General features: G+C 51.7%; 1 protein-coding gene across 9 annotated transcripts in view; it reads left to right on the plus strand.

Annotated features, from left to right (window-relative positions):
- SMARCA4 (SWI/SNF related, matrix associated, actin dependent regulator of chromatin, subfamily a, member 4) overlaps positions 1-19,397 on the plus strand; it is an 83,588-nt gene that overhangs the window by 36,698 nt on the left and 27,493 nt on the right. For all 9 annotated transcript variants that reach the window (XM_045546115.1, XM_045546159.1, XM_045546124.1 and 6 more), the window contains exons 14-23: positions 2,561-2,682; positions 4,208-4,358; positions 5,432-5,595; positions 10,508-10,574; positions 11,893-12,003; positions 13,736-13,978; positions 15,558-15,671; positions 16,346-16,453; positions 17,505-17,591; positions 18,296-18,342. In XM_045546115.1, the coding sequence (XP_045402071.1) occupies positions 2,561-2,682; positions 4,208-4,358; positions 5,432-5,595; positions 10,508-10,574; positions 11,893-12,003; positions 13,736-13,978; positions 15,558-15,671; positions 16,346-16,453; positions 17,505-17,591; positions 18,296-18,342 (1,214 nt within the window). The remainder of the gene's footprint in view (positions 1-2,560; positions 2,683-4,207; positions 4,359-5,431; positions 5,596-10,507; positions 10,575-11,892; positions 12,004-13,735; positions 13,979-15,557; positions 15,672-16,345; positions 16,454-17,504; positions 17,592-18,295; positions 18,343-19,397) is intronic.

Below are 19,397 nucleotides of genomic sequence, written 5' to 3' on the forward strand. Positions count from 1 at the left end.
ATGGGTTCCACGTGACTTAAACAAGTGTCAGATATCGCCTCACAACTTGCCTTTCTTTGCTGTCATGACATAAAGGCGAACCCTTTCTATACCATATTGTTACATGTGATGAAAAGTGGATTCTTTTTCACAATCGCAAGCATTTGGCACAGTGGCTGGATAAAGATGAAGTGCTGAAACACAGTCCAGAACCAAATATTCATCAAAAAAAGCTAATGGTGTGTGTTCGATGGTCCAGCGCTGGTATTATCCACTATAACCTCATGAAACCTGGTGAGTCGATTACAGTGGATGTCTATTGCAACCAGTTGGACAAAATGAAGAGGATGCTTGGGATTAAGTAGCTGAGATTGGTCAATAGAGACAGGCCAGTCCTCTTGCAAGACAGCACTTGACCACAAGTTGCACAAACAATGCTGCTCAAACTGCAGAGGCTGCACTTGGAAACTCTTTGTCATCCACTGTATTCACCAGACTTTGCACCAACTGACCACCACTTCTTCCAGGCTTTGGACCACTTCTTGCAAGGAATAATATTCAGTTCTCAACAAGCTGTGGAAAATGCCTTTCATGACTTCATCACTACTTACTCTCCAGGCTGCTTCTCTGTTGGCATAAACGAGCTACCATTAAGATGGCAAAACTGTGTCGATAGTTTAGGTGCACACTTTGATTAATTGTACTGCTTCTTGTTTGAGATATAATAAACTATACTTTTGATTCAAAATTGGACATTTCATATTTAATGACCTAAAATATATTTGTAGAGTCTCTTCTACTGATCTACATAGGTCCCATTTCCAGTGTTCTTTATTTCTTCCTGGGGACTTGAGAGATTGTCTGCTATCGTGTCCTTTTTCAGCTTGAAGGACTTAGTGTTTTTTCATGAGGTATGTCTGCTAGCAGCAAATTGTCTCAATCTTTTCACATCCGGGAGCATATTTCTTTAGCCTTCATTTTGGAAGGATAGTTTAACTGGACATAGAATTTTTAGTTGACAGTGTTTTTTTCTTTCAGCACTTTGAACTACTTGCCGATCTTGTTTCAGTTGAGAATTTAGCCACTAATCTTCTTGCTCACCTTTACTTGATGAGTCAGTTTTCTTCTGGCATCTCCCGTGCACATGTGTGCACCCTCAGCCTCAGCTAATGTGCCTTCCCCTCCCACGGCTGAGATCCTAACCTCCAGCAGCAGCGTCGCCATGCGTGGGTGCTGCTCACTGCTACAGGTGACTAAGTAACCTCCTCCCGTGTCCCTGCCAGGCCTCATGGCCTGCCCTCTCTGGCAGGACCTTCTTGTTGAGCAAGCTAGGAGAGACGGAAGCGCCCCCAAGGAAAAATGCTACGGACTCCCACTCTTCTTACCTGAAGTTCATGTAACACTTCTCAGACTGTAGTATACCTTTGGTCAACTTGCAGAGCTGTGAAATGGTCACTTTTGCCGATTTTGTTCAGTTCTAAAGTAGCTTTTTGGGGAGAGAATTTGCCGACCACTTGAATTTAGCCAGAAATCCCATCCTATTTTAATTCTAGGGTAAATCTGTACCAGCTGTGATTTTTTTTTTTTTTGCCTGAAATGTTGGTAGTATTATCACCTGTTTATTCCAAGTGATCTGTAAAATCATTTTTCATGATCCAAGGGAAATCTCACTGGATTTTGATTGGAATTACCGAACAGATTTATTACAGATAATTTTTTAAAGCTTTGTAGCAGTTCTGTAATAGATGTGGAAAATAATCCACTGTGGCGTATTGCATGATTTATACAGAAATACAAAAATGGCTTAATATTGGGAAATGTACTCATGCGTATTTTATTAATATGTCCTGCAAAATCCCATTATCATCATCTCAGTAAATGCTGAAAGCTGTTTCACGAAACAACACTTAATTCACAACTTTATAGAAAACTCTCAGTAAACAAAAATGCCCGTTACTACAAGTATTAGACATGTTTTAGATGTTCTAGCCATGTCATTAAAGCTGGAAGTAAATTAGCAGCAATGAATATCAAAAGTTGGCTGTAAAATGTTTTATACCTAGGAAATCCAAGAGAGTCAATTGAAAAACGGCTATGGTAGGTTACGCGAGGAATAGATGTGTAAGGTCTGTTGTATGACGAGGATAGGAGGGATGTGGGGCCTATTTCTAATAGCAACAAAAGTACAAAATACCCTGAGATAAACTTAAAAAGAAGTGTCTGGAATCTGTGCTAGACAAACTAAAAATAACATACTCAGCAATTAAGAAGAAAATGTAGCTGGGTGCAGTGGCATATGCCTATAGTCCCAGCTACTTAGGTTGCTGAAGTGGGAGGATTGCTTGAGCTCAGGAGTTCAGGGCTAGCCTGGGCAATATAGCAAGACCCTATCTCTTAAAAAAAAATTTTTTTTAATTTTAAAAAATATGTAAATACAAGGCATCACACATTTCGAGATAGGAAGAGGGGAGTGAGGGTTGTAAGAATATCACTTGCTTCTGAAATTATGTTCTCCCCTTGGGAGCCCGGTGCCCCATCTCTGTGGTCAGAACTCAGGTAACACGAGCTTGTCTCTCGGTAGGAGGAGGAGGAGGAGCAGCCTCAGCCAGCGCAGCCTCCCACCCTGCCAGTGGAGGAGAAGAAGAAGATTCCAGATCCAGACAGTGATGATGTCTCTGAGGTGGACGCAAGGCACATCATTGAGTAAGGGGTTCTGACACGCCCTGCTCCTCTGTCAGCCTCCTGTGAGGAGGGACTGGGGGAGTGGCTGGAAGCCCAGCCTGTCCCTAGATGGTATTCACCACTGTCCAGCCAGCAGCCACTGTGAGACCACAAACTGACCAGATTTGTTTGCTTCAAATTTTATTTATTTTTATAGGCGTTTAGTATAGGCAATGCATTCACACGGTTCCTCACATGCTTACAAGGTACACTTGAGTGTACGACCTGAGTGTATGACAAGCTCCCTCCCTATCCTGTTTCCCCCCTGGAGGAAACTTTTCAGCATCGTGTGTCATCTTTCAGAGACACTCTCTGCACCAACAAGTAAAACTTGTACATTTTTTCTTGTTGTTTGCACATGTATATCTGGGGCATAATGTTGTGCACCTAGTTATTTTCACTGAACCACCTCTCTCAGAGGTGGCCCAATTCCGTGTCCATTCACAGAGAGCATCTGGTCCACAGCTGGCAGCATTGCCTCACATTGCATTTTATTTTCTCATTTACAGAGTCTGTCCCTTGTTGGCGGGCATTTAGGTTATTTTTCATCTTCATCTTGTAAACACATTACAGTTAACACATGAACTACATCATTGCTTCTGGTAAGGAATTAATGGATACTGTTTAAAAGAAAGGATTGAGGGTGTTACATGCTCTGTAGATATGAAAGCGTAGGATAGGATAAAATAGGATACATTGAAATTGACAGAAGAAACATACTAGGAAAAAACCCCACTAAGCTAAGAAAACACAGAGCCCACTGTGAATGACATATAAGGACATACAAAAAGCAGCTGCACACCTGCAGTCCCAGCACTTTGGGAGGCAGAGGAAGGAGGATCGCTTGAGGCCCGGAAGTAGAGACCAGGCTGGACAGCATAGCAAGATCCCATCTCTAAAAATTTTTTTGAAAAATTACCCAGCGTGATATGCACTTAAAGTCCCAGCTACTGAAAGAGGCTGAGGCAGGAGGATCCCTTGAGCCCAGGAGTTCAAGGTTGCCCATGAGCTGTCATGACACCACTGTATGCCAGCCTGGAGCACAGATATAGAGAAACCCAGTCTCTTTTAAGAAAACAAACAGCAAGCACCACATAAAATAAAATGAAAGCAGTTAGATTACACATCAAATTCCCTCTTTAAAGGAAAGAGTTCAGATTAGATCACAAATCGCCAAAGTGTAAGTGATTCTGGTTTGTGTGAAGGTGCGTGGTGTGTACTTATTTTCCCTTTAGGCTCATGAGCTCTCAGTAGAAAGGGTGGATCATATGATCAGCCTCTGGCTAGAAGCAGTCTCTTTATATGCTGTGAGAGGTGACAGCATTCCTCTTCTGTGACAGTGCCTTGCCTTGCCTGGCCTCAGACTGTCCAGCTGCACTTCTGGTGTCTTGCAGCTCTGGCCACAGGTCTCTGGGCAGAAAAGGCTACTCCACAGAGCTTGTGTCAGGAGTACATTGTCACAAATAGGAACATGTGTTCTCACCTGGCACTTCCTTCTCACTTCCAGGAATGCCAAACAAGATGTTGATGACGAGTACGGTGTGTCCCAGGCCCTCGCGCGTGGCCTGCAGTCCTACTACGCTGTGGCCCATGCCGTCACCGAGAGAGTGGACAAGCAGTCAGCACTTATGGTCAACGGCGTCCTCAAACAGTACCAGGTGAGGCAAGAGGGGGCAGGGAGGCCACCGCCACGTAGCAGCCTTGATAGAGTTGTTCTCAGGCTTGCCGGGGAGGGGGAGTGCTGCACTTCGGCAGACCTGCATTCTCATTCCACTCTTTGTCTTTGAGCAACCTGCTCTTCACCTCTGAGCCTCAGTTTCCCCATCTTTAAAGCAGGGATGTGATCTGGCAGGTTGGCTACCAGAGGAAATGTAACTGCAGTTGTGTGCTGTGAGACAGTGAGTCTGGAAACGAGGTAGCAGTTCTTTATGAGGGTGAAAAGACGATGGCTTTGAAGCTCTTCACAGAGCCTGGCTTGGCATAGTCATGACATGCAGCTGCTTGTGAGAGAAGTTCCCATTTCTGTGGCCCCACATCCTCAGCTCGTCTGAAAGGTCCCAGAAGGTCGCCAGTATGACTCCAGCCAAGAACGTGGCTCCCTGATTTCTGTATGGTCAAGAATTGAGCTGTCAAACTTCTGTGCCAATATCAGTTTCCAAAGAGGCAAATCTTGGCCAGTGGAGCCTCACAAGGCCAGTATAATCAAAAGAATTAGAACTTGGCCCTTACTTCCTCAATGTGTTACGAAAATTACCAAATTTTCCTGAATAACATGGTTTATTCCATTTGGAGCAGTCTCGTCTTTAATGTCTGCGTTTCAGAAAGTGCCCACACTTTGGAAAGCCTTCCCTTCATTGTGAAGTGATGTTTAGGCCGAGGGTTCATCACTAAGTAGCCCAAGTGGTTTCCCAAATCCAAGTATCACATGGTGTGAGCAGGTTTCTCCAGGTGTGCTACGTGGGTGGTGTCAGGCAGTGACAGATAGACAAGGTAGCACTTAGGAATTAACTGTTCAAATGTCCACCAGACATAGAAATGTCATATACACAAGGCTACGTCAAAAAGGATCAGGTTGGTTCAGAGCAAAATTCTCAGTGGTAACAGTGGCCTTGTGTGGGACGTGGCTCAGGCAGAACTCATGCCTGGAGGTGACTGAGTCTCTGAAGCGCCAGGCATGCTCTCAAGTCCAGCCTGGGCTCCAGTCATGCCATGGCCGCCTCTGTCCTTGCAGATCAAAGGCCTGGAGTGGCTGGTGTCCTTGTACAACAACAACCTGAACGGCATCCTGGCGGACGAGATGGGCCTGGGGAAGACCATCCAGACCATCGCGCTCATCACGTACCTCATGGAGCACAAGCGCATCAACGGCCCTTTCCTCATCATCGTACCTCTCTCGTGAGTGTGCCCGTCTCCTGTGTTAGTTTGCCACAGTTCAGTACTACATTTTGGTGGCTTAAACAACAGAAATTTATTTTCCTGGAGGCCAGAAGTCTGAGATCAAGGTGTGGGCAGGGTTGGTTCCCTCGGGGGTTTCTCTCGTTGGCTTGCAGACAGTCGCCTTCTCCCTGTGTCATCACGTGGGACATCCCTCTGTGTGTTTCTGTGTCCTAATCTCTTCTCATGACAATGCTACTCAGCTTGGATTAGGCCCCATATGAATGACTTTGTTTTAACTTCATTACCTCTACAAAGGCCTTGTCCCCAAATACAGTCATGTTCTGAGGAACCGGGTGTTAGGAAGGCAACCTGAGCCTTGGGTGGGCTGGAAGGGGCACACAGTTGGCCTGTGCTGGTCTGCCTGTGGTCTCAATCCGTCATCCCAATCAGGGCTGTTTTCCCAGGATGCCCTCCGTGTCCTCTTCCAGCCCCACAACCAGCAGAGTGCACACCTGGGAGTCGCAGGAGACAAAAGCCTCCCTCTAGAAGGGTAGGGAGAGGCTGTTTGAGGCTCCTTTGAATAAACAGTTTCCACTCCCTCATCAAGCAGTGCCCTGCCAGGCCGGAGCCCTCGGCCACATGCACAGGTGCTCAGGTGTGGAAGGGTCTGGGCTCCCCAGTGGCATCTGAGGAGGCTCTCTCATTCGCCACCTCTTGGCTCCACTGGCCTCTTCCAGCAGGTGGAGAGCCGGCTCGCCAGCCGCTCTGGGCACCCCTCTTCCAGGGCTGCACCTGCCCCAGGGTTTGCCCAGAAGCCGCATGGGCTGGTTCTCATTGGCCCCGCTCGGGTCACATGTCCAGCACCCAGCCAATGACTGGCCCGGCCCTGGAGCACAGGCCCTGACCTCACCCAGGCACTCACGGGGACCTCCCAAGTCAGCAATTCAGGTCAGGCTAGCCAGGAAAATGCTCCTGCACGCCGGATGGCTGGGCCTCTGGGCTCCTCACCCCCATAGGGTGGAGGCTGGCGTCAAAACCCTCCCGAGTTTACCTTGGAGCCATTCCTGGTGTCCCCCTTGCTTTCCTCATGGCAGGGTGAAGTAGGCGGCCTTGGAGGAACAGGTCCTCTGTTTCCTCAGTGCCGCAGGCGGCCTCATCCGCCCCTCGGGGTTAGACCCAAGCTGCTTCCCTCGTTCCGCTGCTCCCGCCTCAGGCGTAGCGCCTGCCTCCCCACCCCACCCCCCAGGGTCAGTGGCTGCCACGCACACGCACAGCCCTCTCCCGTCTAGTCTCTCCTTTCATTTCAAACTTTCCAAACCTCCGTCACTACTAGAGCAGCGCTCCCCCAGGTGCTGTTCTGCAGCCTCGTGTGGTGGTTTTGTTTGGTTGGTTTTGGTTTTTAAATATTTATTTAAAAGTTTTCATTTTGAAATGATCTCAAACTTATAAAAATTGTAGAATTAGTGTAAAGAATTGCTCTGTACCCTTCACCTATCCTCCCAAATCTCATAACCCGTGGACAGTTATGGAAACCAGAAAAATAATATTGATTGAATACAGTTTCGCACGGACAGCCTCGTTCTGGCCCAGGATCCCACACTGCCTGTGGTAGTTGTGTCTGTGTGGAATGTGTGGAACAGTTCCCCAATCCATCTTTGTCCTTCACAAGTGTGCCCATGCCTGCCTCTGGTTCGAACAAGGTTGGCACCCATGGGAACCCTGGGAGGTGCTGCGACCACCTTGTTCAAGATGCAAACAGCTGGGCACCGCCCACTTGAGACCCAGCTGGAGTGCTGTGGTGTCATTATTGCTCATTGCAACCTCAAACTCCTGGGCTCAAGAGATCCTCCTGCCTCAGCCTCCTGAGTAGCTGAAACTACAGGCACGTGCCACCACACTCAGCTAATTTTTCTATATTTTGTAGAGACAGGGTCTTGCTCAGGCTTATCTCAAACTGGTGACCTCAAGCAATCCTCCCCTCCCACCTCAGCCTCCCACAGCGCTAGGATTATAGGTGTGAGCCACCGCACCCAGCCTATGAGCTTGATACTTCTTCTTTTTTTTTTTTTTTTTTTTGGAGACAGAGTCTCACTCTGTTGCCCGGGCTAGAGTGCCGTGGTGTCAGCCTAGCTCACAGCAACCTCAAACTCCTGGGCTTGAGCAATCCTCCTGCCTCAGCCTCCCGAGTAGCTGCCGAGTACAGGCATGTGCCACCATGCCTGGCTAATTTTTTCTATATATATGTTTTTAGCTATCTGGTTAATTTCTTTCTATTTTTAGTAGAGATGGGGTCTCGCTCTTGCTCAGGCTCATCTCGAACTCCTGAGCTCAAACAATCTGCCCGCCTCACCCTCCCAGAGTGCTAGGATTACAGGCGTGAGCCACCGCGTCCGGCTGTACTTCTGAATTCTGTTGGGACATTTGGTAGACTGCCTCTCAGTGTGGGTTTGTCTGATGTGATCTCAGGAGTGGTGCTTGTAGTGTTCCGTAGCGGGATCTGGGAGACACTGAGATGCCTGGTCCCCAGGGAGGTTAACTTTTAACTTTGCTCTCTCAGTTAACAAGGTCCCTGCTGGGTTTCCCCACTACAAACCTAAGAGTTTTCCTGTGTAATTAATAAGTAGCTCATGGGAAAGCACTTACACGCTACGTGAATATCCCATTTCTCTTCTTACTTTCCCGGATAGTTTTAGCATCGGTCTTGGTCCTTTTTCTGTTGCTATAAAGAAACACCTGAGGCGGAAAGGTTTATTTGGCTCATGCTTCCGCTGGCTGGAAGACCCGGCATCTGGTGAGGGCCTCAGGTTCCTTCCACCCAAGGGGGAAGGTGAAGGGGTACAGGCGTGTGCAGTGACTGCATGGCAAGAGGAGAAGCAAGGGTGGGGGGTGGGCCAGGCTCTTTTCAATGACAACTCTGAGGGGAATTAATAGAGCGAGAACTCATTCACTAAATGGGGACAGCACCAAGCCATTCATGGAGGATCCGCCACATGACCTGAACACCTCCCACTAGGCCTCACCTCCAACCCTGGGGATCAAATTTCACCACGAAGGTTGGAGAGGACAAATACCCAAACTATAGCACCATCCATCCGAGGGGTCTTGCCTGCAAAGATAATTACACGGCAGTGGCCAAATACGTGGCTTTCTGCTTTCATCGTTACTTCTCTGGTGTCAGTTGGAATGCCACTGCCAGGAAGGGCTGTCTCTTCTTCCCTTTTGTTTGTGTAATTATTTATGTCATTGTGGGCTCACAGACACTATCATTACTTATTTTGTTGCTTAAATTGTCCCAAGTATGACTTGAGGCCCTTCAGGATGGTTCCTGTGTCCTTTCGACACGTCCCCATTATTTTGTTGTGGTGGTGGTTCACTTTAGAATAGTTGTAGATTTATAGAAATAGTGCAGAGAACACCCATGTGCCTCTCACCCAGTGTCCCCATGGTGTATTTGTCATGACTAAGGACCCCACATTGACACATTACTGTTAACTAAATTCCCGACTTCACTCACTAGTTTTCCCCTAATGTCCGTTTTCTGTTCATGATCCCATGTTATATTTAATTGTCACATCTCCTTTTAACCTCCTCTGGTCTGCGACAGTTTCCCAGGCTCTCCGTAGTTTTGGTGACCTTGACGGTTTTGACTGGTGAGGCATTTTATAGGCCGCACCTCAAGTCTGGGTCTGATGTTTTTCTCATGGTTGGGCCGTGGAGATGGGTTTGGGGCAGGAAGACCACGTAGGTGCAGTGCCCTTCTCATCACGTCACATCAAGGGTACATACCATCAGCATGCCTTATCGCTGCTGATACTAACCGTGGCCACCTAGCTGGGGTCGTGTTTGTCACATGTCTGGGCTGGGCAGGTGCGCTTTACCCTTTCGTACTGCAGTCTTTGGGGAGAAGTCACTACACTCAGCCCACACATAGGGTGGGGAGTTAAGCTTCACCTCCCTAAAGGGGAGTAGCTGCAGAAATTATCTGGATTTCTCCTTGGAAGATTTGTGTCTTTTCCCCCATTTATGAATGTATTCAGTCATTTATTTATATCAGTATGGACTCGTGGCTATTTATTTTATACTTTGGGCTATTTGCCAACACCAGTTTATTGCTTTTGTTGCCTGATCATTCCGGCTTTGGCCATGGGGAGCCCTTTCAGTTAGTTCCTCTGGTCCTTTTACCCCCTGGCATTGTGGGGGTTTTTGAGGACGTCCTTGCTTTAGGCACCAGGAGATGCTCCAGGCTCATCTTGTCCATTTCCTGCCCCGCCCTGGAAACAGCGATTCTCCAAGCAGCCCTGGCTTCCCTATGGCAGTGCTTTTGGAAACCAGACCAGGGTGCTGGATGTGCTTGTTTCTGGAGTGTCATTGTTCCTAGGTCCTCTCCAGGGACAGCACTAGGAAATAAATGTTGCCATGCTAACCCTGCGTACACATACATCTGAGATGATTTCTATGTCCCGTTATCTGTTCCTGTGTTAAGCCAAACATTCAAACTGCTCTGAACCTGGAAACCTGGTGCTGTGAGACTGTGTGTTTTTCCCAGCAGCAAGCCACAGTGCACAGCGTGTTCTCACAGGGGCCTGAGACCCATAGAGGTGGCAGAAGACTGGTCGCCACAGTGCAGCTGCGCGGCACTGGCTGGAGTCCGTCCAGGCTCCTTCCCTGGCAGCAGCTCTCCTTGCGCGCACTGGCATACCTGTGTGCCTTCTGCTCCACCTGGAGTTCCTTTCCCTCTTTGCCCAGAAGCCTCCTCGGGCCCTCTGAGGCAGGGCTTCCCCAGTCTTCACCGGCCTTCCCTTCCCCGCTCAGCTGCCCTTCGACACAGTCAAGTCCCCTGCCAGGCCCGAGGGCAGCCAGTGGCTGTCGGTTCCAGCAGTGGGCTCCCGATGGGAAGCTGGAGCTGACTCTCTCTTCTTTGTCCCGGCAGAACACTGTCCAACTGGGCGTATGAATTCGACAAGTGGGCCCCCTCCGTGGTGAAGGTGTCCTACAAGGTAAGTCACAGCCCAAGGTGGTTTCCTCTAACTCGATACAGGACGTGGCATGGCCAGGGAAGGGGTGTGGGAGATACAGGTCGTAAATAAAGGGAGGTCCCCTGCATTCGTGACCTGATGCCCTTGCGTGTGTTTATATCATGCACACAGGAGCACAGTATTACTGTGGGTTCAGGGTCACTTATTTGTATGGGGTGGTGAATGCTTGTTTTCAAAAACTAAGATATGGACTCGTTTGTGGAATATGGGACATTAACACATTTACCAGAAGAATTCATTGTTCTCCCCTGAGCTTTGGTTAAACACCAATTCCTGGGCCAGGTGCAGTGGCTCGTGCTTGTAATCCCATCACTCTGGGAGGCCGAGGTGAGAGGATCACTTGAGGCCAGGAGTTCAAGACCAGCCTGAGCAAGTTCAAAACGCTGTCTCAACAAAAAATAGAAAAATTAGCCAGGCGTGGTGGTGCGCACGTGTAGTCAGGAGATTGAGGCAGGAAGATCACTTGAGCCCAGGAGTTGGAGGCTGCAGTGAGCTACGATGACGCCACTGCACTCTAGCCTGGGTGACAGAGCAATACCCAGTCTCAAACAAATTAATAAGCAAAAACTAAATATATTATGTGGGGACTATCACTGTACTTCTTATCCTGGTGGGGAAACTGAGGAAGAGAGGGCCTACACAACCTATGAGTGGCCAAGCCAGGCTGCATCCCCAGCTGGGGACCTTCCTGGTCCCGGCTCTTCGCCCTCGGCCCTGTGGCAGAGAGTAGGGTCTAGGCAGAGAGGACAGCCTATCTGGGGGCCTAGAGAGAAGGGGTGCTTAGCTGGTTAGAGGAGCTACTCATAGGTGATCCTGGAGAGAGTGCCGGTTTGCAGCCTGGGACATAGAGTTGGAACTTGGGAGGTGCAGGGTAGATTTGCTAATTGGGGAGGAGGCCGGAGTGATCATGGTGTCCATCACTCAACTGATACCACCTTGGGAGGGGCCCTGGTTTCCAGTTTGGGAGTCTGAGATGGGGACCCAGGAAGAGATGAGCCCGGTCGGCCACCAGGACTGCAGCAGATGGCGGTACAGGCAGCACTGTTCCCTAAGGGCCCAGGCTGCTGCTGGCCCATGCTCCTTTCTCCTCTCCCTGCCGATGGTGCTCTGTATGACAAGGTTGGAGGACAGACCAACAGCCTTACCCAGTGTCTTTCCATGTCATCTGTGGCAAGGATGAGCCCTCTTCCCTTGTCACTGGGCAGCTGCGAGGGGTGCCAGTGCCACTTGGCCACCCAGCCCCAGAGGCTGAGCTGCATGTGTCCTGTTTCCCTTGCAGGGCTCCCCGGCAGCAAGGCGGGCTTTTGTTCCCCAGCTCCGGAGCGGGAAGTTCAACGTCTTGCTGACAACATACGAGTACATCATTAAAGACAAGCACATCCTCGCCAAGGTATTGTGTCTTCATGCAAAACATACCAGGTCGGGGGTCATGGGCTATCAGGGACTGTCACTGCCTTATCACAGTTGTCATGAGTGTCACATTGCCTGTCTTCTCCAGCGCTCCCCGCAAATAATTTCCCAGTGACCAGCCGCACACGTGTAAAAAGACAGCTGCCCTGTGTGCGTGGAAAAGGCTCAGGTCATAGTAACCTTGGACTCCCTCACTGCCTCCAGGCTGGCCTTGGGTCATGTCCAGAGGCTGGGGCTGTCCACACAGCTTGTGCACTAGCTCCTCTCGGGGCTTTTGCCCAAAGAGCCTCGCAACCCACGATGTCTTCTGACCCGCTGCAGTGTCCTTTTAGAGCCATGGCTAGGCCATCCAGTGTCATCCTGTCTCTAGACTCCACTGCCTTTCCTCCCTGGGGGCCGTGCCTCCCGTACACCGATGAGGGGATGAGATTGAGTGTTTTGGGGAGTGACGGGGCAGAGCACTCTGATTGAGGTGCTTTGTGGTCTGTTGGCCTTGGGCTGCTGGGTTGGAGACTTGGGATCCGCTTCAGGGACATAACTGTGAAGGCAACTCCAGCTTGGCCTTCAGTGATTGCTGAGAATATACTATGACCCAGATATAAACCAGGCAGGGTCCTTTGCCTTGCAGAACCTTAGCTTCGTGGTTTGAGGAGGGCTGGAGGCTACTCTGTGTCCAGTGGGATGAATGTTGAATAGTGGAAGTTTGGGCCCAGGAATGGACGAGAAATTTTCTAGTCTCCACACCTCTCGGTGCATGGTCACAGTGACGATATTGGGGCTTTGTGTTGGGTACCTGCTGTGCTTCCCTGAGCCAACAGGTGAGGGAGTGAGTCCAGCCTGCAGATTCCTGCTCCAGGCCTGCACCTGGGTGCCCCTCTGCAGGCTCATCCCTCTGGCTTGACACAAAGCCAGGCCCACCCCATGCCCAAGTACGAGGCTCTGAAAACCCTGTGCTTACCTGGCGGTGACCTGATCAATATAAATGCTGTGCAATGCGGGGTGTTCCTTGCTCGAGGGGCCACCATGCCCCTTCCCAACCAGCACAACTGTGTATGTACCAGGCGCATGGTGCGCTGCCTCCCTCATACCTCACTGTGCCCCCACGAGGCCCATGGTCCCTGTCATGGTCATATGGAGACTCAAACTGAAATTTAAACCTGGGGCTCCTACCTGTAGATGCACTAAGTGACTAGCTGTGTTCTTCTGACATGTAGCCTCAAACCAACAGGCTCTGGGGTGTGGCTGGGGCCCTGCTCCACACTCTGAACCCACCCACTCATCTGCCCTTAGATGCCCAGCCTGCTCATTGGAAATGTCACCAACTTGGTCCCCTCGAGCCCCCCACTCCAGGGGGATGAATCCTCTAGTCAGCAAGATATGTGTTCTGCCAGAATGTAGTGGGAGTTTTTCTGTGCTTTACATTAGCGTATGGGAGTTTTATGGAAATCCAACATACTTTTCTGCAACTTGCTCTGTTCACCTGACAGACCTCATGGGCATGTCTCCCTGTGTGCGTGTCTATATTGACCTCATGCTTGGTAGAGGCTGCTTTGTGTGGCTCTAACTCTGAGTCGGCCCATTTTGGGGATGATGTCAGGCTGCACTCTCCACCTGGAGCCTTCCTGGCTGATGGGCGTGCAGTGGGAGATTCTCCCTCCACGCTGGGGCTGCCCCACTGCCTCCCCTCCCTCACCACCCACTCGGGCCCACAGATCCGTTGGAAGTACATGATTGTGGACGAAGGCCACCGCATGAAGAACCACCACTGCAAGCTGACGCAGGTGCTCAACACGCACTACGTGGCCCCCCGCCGCCTGCTGCTGACGGGCACGCCGCTGCAGAACAAGCTCCCCGAGCTCTGGGCGCTGCTCAACTTCCTGCTGCCCACCATCTTCAAGAGCTGCAGCACCTTTGAGCAGTGGTTCAATGCGCCCTTTGCCATGACCGGTGAGAAGGTGAGCAAGCCCACCTGGCCGTGTGGCAGCGGCAGGGCAAGAGGCAGTGGACCTGAGTGACACCGTGCTGTCCACAGAGGAGCTGTGCCTGTGTTGACAGTTCTGGGCTCAGCTGGCTCTCTCTGGTCAGTGTGCATTGAGTGCCCACCGTGGTGGGCAGGGCCTGTGCCACATGCTAGGCGACAGTCCATGTTGCACGGTGCCAGGCAGACATGGTAATGTGACCTCCCAGGCACACTTGGGCTTCCCTAACTCTGCATTCCAGGCATAGAGGGGACAGTTAGAAATAGGCTCCTGAGGCAGACACAGGACTAGGAGGGTGTGGAGAGTGCAGCTAGAGGTCCCCCGTGTCCTCTAATTCCCTTTAGGGGGTTCAGATTTTCCTCTAAGGGCATCCAGAAGCTTGGAAGTTTCCAGTTAAGGAAGCCATAGGGTCAGGTTCTGTTTTACATTGTTTTCAGAGTGTTGTGGCCAGTGTGTCTTGATGGCCATTGGGTGGCTCCGTCAGCCTGAGAGCCACACTGTGGCACAGTGGCTGTCAGGGGTCAGGTCTTCATTGTTGGTGAGTGTCACTAAGCACTGAGCCTGAAGTCTGTCATGCTGTTGGGGTTTGAGACATGCTTATGGGGTGGGCTGTGTTTTCTGCTAAAGGGGGTTATACAGGCAGAACTGCAGAGGTTCCCTGGGAGCGCCCCTGCCCGGGGCAGCCAGGCCACCCCTCATTCCCACCTACGAGGTTTTCCTTAGACATGTCCAGGATAGTGGGGCCTCTACCATGTGTATGGAGGGGCTTCCGCTGGATTCATCCGTAAGGGCCTGCCCTCCCTGGCACCGGTCAAGGCACAGGCCCTCCACGAAGCTTTGCCTGGAGTGTCATGGTAGAGGAGGCCCCCCGTTCTCAGACCCCCAGGACCCACATGCCGAGAGCCAGGAGCACATGCTGCAGTTCCATCCCTTTTGAGTCGAGCAGAAGTTCTGTTAAGAAACTCCCGGGGAAGTGGTAGAAGAGAAGTTCAGGCGTGCTCTCACTTTCCTCTGCTTTTTTTTAGAATTTTTAAAGCATGTTTTTTTAGCGGAGGAGCATGTACCGTGGGAGAAACAGGTTCCTTTCACTCGGTCCCACCCAGGCTGAACGAGAAAGGTTTGAGGTTCCCAGTGCAGACCTCTGTGGTGTAAACCCCGGCGTGAGCCACGCATTTGTCATCCTGGCCCCTCCAGTGCTCTCCGGCTGCAGTGTGGCCCTGGTGGTGGTTCTGTGGACACACAGTTGGTGTGACTCTTGGAGAAGCTGCACAGTGTGCCGCCACATTCCTCCTGGGTGAGGTGCACAGAGCAGGGTGCCTCGGCGGCTGCGGTTCCATGGCCCAGGAACTCCATGGAGGGAACAGATCCCAGAGTTTTCCTAAGGAAGAGGGTTCCCTGCTAGGCCCCAGAAAGCATAAGGCAGCCTGAATACCCAGGTGTGCAGCACAAGGTGGCTCTAAGGGACCCTGTCTGCCCCCTTGCCACTTCCTGGCAAAACCCCTGCCTCCTTCTTTTGGAGGTAACGCTTGCTTTTCATGGCTTGGGGGCGTTGCAGGTGGACCTGAACGAGGAGGAGACCATCCTCATCATCCGGCGTCTCCACAAAGTGCTGCGGCCCTTCCTGCTCCGGCGGCTCAAGAAGGAGGTGGAGGCCCAGTTGCCCGAAAAGGTAATGGAGTTTTGTGCAGAGGCAGCCGCGGTGCGGCCTCGTACCCATGGCTTTCCCCAGTGGTGGGTACACTCAAGTGACTCTCCCCAGGGTCCCCAACCTGGCCCTGCTCGATCCAGCTTGGGAGCTGGCGTCTGAGACCACTGGGTCTCTAAAGCCAAGGGTGGGTTTATCAGGTTAGAGCACAAAGTCCCACATCCTGCCGGTGGCCAGGCGCCCGGGCTGGTCCTCCCAGCCACATCAGGAAGGGCTGTGGAGGCCGTGGCTGGGGTTGGGCCGCTTCCCACGCGGGATGGCTCTGGGTTCTCGTGGCTGCTGTGGCCTCGCCCTGGGGCCCAGGCCCTGCGGTATGGTCCATGGGACTCGGGGTCCCTGGGCACAGCTGCCCCTCTGATCACACTTGCTGTTTGCTTCCCGGGCGACCATGGAAAGGCCTCTGGAAGGTGCCAAGTTGCCCTTCCAGGCCCAAGATCCCCCATGGAGCTTCTCTCTTAGCCCACATCTCCCCTCCTCTCCCACCTGTGGGGCCTTCTCACCGTCACCCCCCTAATCAGAACTCACATCCTGGCCAGCAAGCCTCCTCCGGGGCTCAGGGATGAGGGGTGCGTCGGGGTGAGGGGTGGTCAAGGCTCGGGCTGCCTGGGGCCTTGGTGAGCATTGCCCGTGCCCCACAGGTGGAGTACGTCATCAAGTGTGACATGTCTGCGCTGCAGCGAGTGCTATACCGACACATGCAGGCCAAGGGCGTGCTGCTGACCGACGGCTCAGAGAAGGACAAGAAGGTGGGCCCCAGAGTCCCCTGTTCCCCACCCGAGTGTCAGGTGGGCGGGTCAGGGCCAGCCTGCACCAGGGCAGAGCACACTCTCTCCAGTGGGGCCTTCGCCTTCTTGGCGCTTATTGTTCTGGTTGAGGCCCAAGATGGTTGCGATCCCAAGGGCATCCGACTGGCCTGGTGATGACGGCTAGTGGCCTATGTCAGGCTCACTTAACTCAGCTGCCGTCTGGCATCCCCTTTGACTGTGACGCACTGGTTCTATCTCCGGTTGGTGGCAGGTGGCTCGCTGCTCAGCCCAGCAGGGCGAGAGCCTTCTAGCAAGCCCCACACTCCCCGCCAGGAAAGGGCCGCCTGCCAGCCGAGGCCACTGAGCCCCTTTCCCATGTGGCTGCGTTGGGGTGGAGTCTCACAGCACAGAGAAGTAGGACAGGTGGTTCCTTCCTTGGGTGAAAGCTGCAGGTCCCTGGCCTCGCCGGGACTGACATCGTCCTCCCAGGGAATGTACCGGGTCCCTGATCCTGCCCCAGTGCCTTGACCTTGGCCCAGCCTCCACGTTCCCCCTCTGGACTTGTTAGGGCCCTTCTTTGTCTGACCCATTGCAGCAGTGTGTGTCCTGGGTTACTACGCGGCCCAAAGCACCCAACCACCCATCCCTGTCCCCTTCCTTCACCCTGTAGCTGGTGGGAGCATCATAAGTCATCATACTTCTCCTGGCTGACACCCACTGGGGACTCCCCATAATGCCTGGGACGCAGCTGGCGTCACTCATATCTTCACCAGTCTAATTTCTAGTCTGTCCTGCTGGCCCCTCCCCACCCCCACTGCCTGTCCTCTAGTGTACCAGGTGGTCTCTGCGTCCCCTGGGGCTCAATTTGTACCTCTGCACCTCCAAACGTTGCCTTCTCCTCACTTCCGATTGCTGTGCTGCAGGCCACATACACCCCAAACCCAACCTTCCCCGTATGCCTCCTTCAGCCACCTGCCCCATCCACCAGCCTGACCTCCACCCTGCCCCAGGGACAAGACCCCATTTGGGACCCTCTGATCTGCCCCCGCAGGGCAAAGGTGGCACCAAGACCCTGATGAACACCATCATGCAGCTGAGGAAAATCTGCAACCACCCCTACATGTTCCAGCACATCGAGGTGAGGGACGGCCCAGAGCCACCTGTCTGTGCTGAGCTCCGAGGCAGAGCTCAGTTCAATCTCCCTGACGAGTTTTTCAGATAATTTATAACATTTTGAATAGGCAGTGCCTGTGCATGTGTTTTCTGATTGGTTTTCCGTTTTCCGGCACTTACTGTAAAGAATCCCAACAGTATCAGGCAATATTTGAGAGAAACGAAAGTCCCTGAATGCCACCCTCGACAATCACCAGGCAAACATTTGGAGGGTCCTCTTTGGGGGCATGTCCCTGCCATCCCCTCCCCAGTGGATCGTGCTGTGTTTGCCATTCGGCAAACTTTCCCACAAGGAAGTGTGGGGTCAGCATCCTTTTGGGCCATAATACGCTTTGAGAATCCGGATTCTTGCCTCTGTAGTTCCTGGCATGAAGTGTCCGGATCCTTCCAGACCCCCTTAAGCCCAAGAGACCCCTGGGGCTCCATGACAACACACTGAGAATGGTTGCAGCCCCGCACTGTCCTTGTGTGTTCACATGGGTGGTGAAAAACATTACATAGCGACTTCCTTTCCTTCGTTGGAGGCACATGAGGGAAGGGACGTCAGGGGACTAGAAATGTTGTGTGTAGCATCCATGTCTGCCTCCGAGCCCCCGTGGGAGGGCTCTGTGCTCCGAACAGCCGAGGTCCAGTCCCGTCTGGCACTGACTGTCTCTCCTTCCGTTGCAGGAGTCCTTTTCTGAGCACTTGGGCTTCACCGGTGGCATCGTCCAAGGGTGAGTGGCTTCCTTGCTGGATGGGGAGGGCAGGCAGTTCATGTGGAGGTGGGTTTTTCTCTTTTTTGGGTGGCTTTATTGCTATTGTTACATTTGTTCAAAATTTCAAAGGCATAAAATTTAGAAAATGTAGAAGAATCCAGAGAAGAGAGTAAAAGTCCTCCGCGCTTGGAGACCTGGCCGCCATTAACCCTGAGAAGTGGGATTCCCGAGGGAGGCCTGGTGTCCAAAGCCCTCTCTGCCGCCACCGGAATCTGTGACCCTTGACAACTTTCTCAATCTCTCTGAGCCTAAACTCTGTCCACTGATACAGAGATACTCTTTATACCATGTGGATGTGTTTTCTACAGCATTCTTTGTAAAGTGCAGCCCAGACTGCTATAAGCCCCTAATATTGGACACAGATTTTCACCATCGCAAAGAGCCTTGCTAAAAACATTCCTAGAGCTAAAGCTGCCATTATTCCCCTGGGGTATTAAGCCGTTCGAAAGAGCAGGGGCAACTAATGAAAGGGCAAAAAGATCTTGGTGGGTCCTTCTTAGTTGGCTGGATGAAGTGGCTCATGCCTGTAATCTCAGCACTTCGGGAGAATGAGGTGGGAGGATCATTTGAGGCCAGGAGTTCGAGACCAGCCAGGACGACATAATGAGACCCTGTCTCTACACTAAATAAGAAAAAATCAGCCAGGCTTGGAGGTACACACAGGAGGATCACTTGAGCCCAGGAGTTCAAGGCTGCAGCGAGCTATGATCGTGTCACAGCACTCCAGCCTGGGTGACAGTGAGACCCTATCTCTAAACAAAATAATAATAATGAGTAAAATAATTTTTTAAAAAAGAAAGGACAGGCCGGGCGCAGTGGCTCACACCTGTAATCCTAGCACTCTGGGAGGCCAGGGCGGGAGGATTGCTCGAGGTCAGGAGTTCGAGACCAGCCTGAGCAATAGGGAGACCCCGTCTCTACTAAAAATGAAAGAAATTAGCTGGACAACTAAAAATATATGTAGGAGAAAAAAAAAATAGTCAGGCATGGTGGTGCATGCCTGTAGTCCTAGC

This window comes from Lemur catta, chromosome 1 (assembly GCF_020740605.2).
Source record: "Lemur catta isolate mLemCat1 chromosome 1, mLemCat1.pri, whole genome shotgun sequence".
Taxonomy (NCBI): Eukaryota; Metazoa; Chordata; class Mammalia; order Primates; family Lemuridae; genus Lemur; species Lemur catta.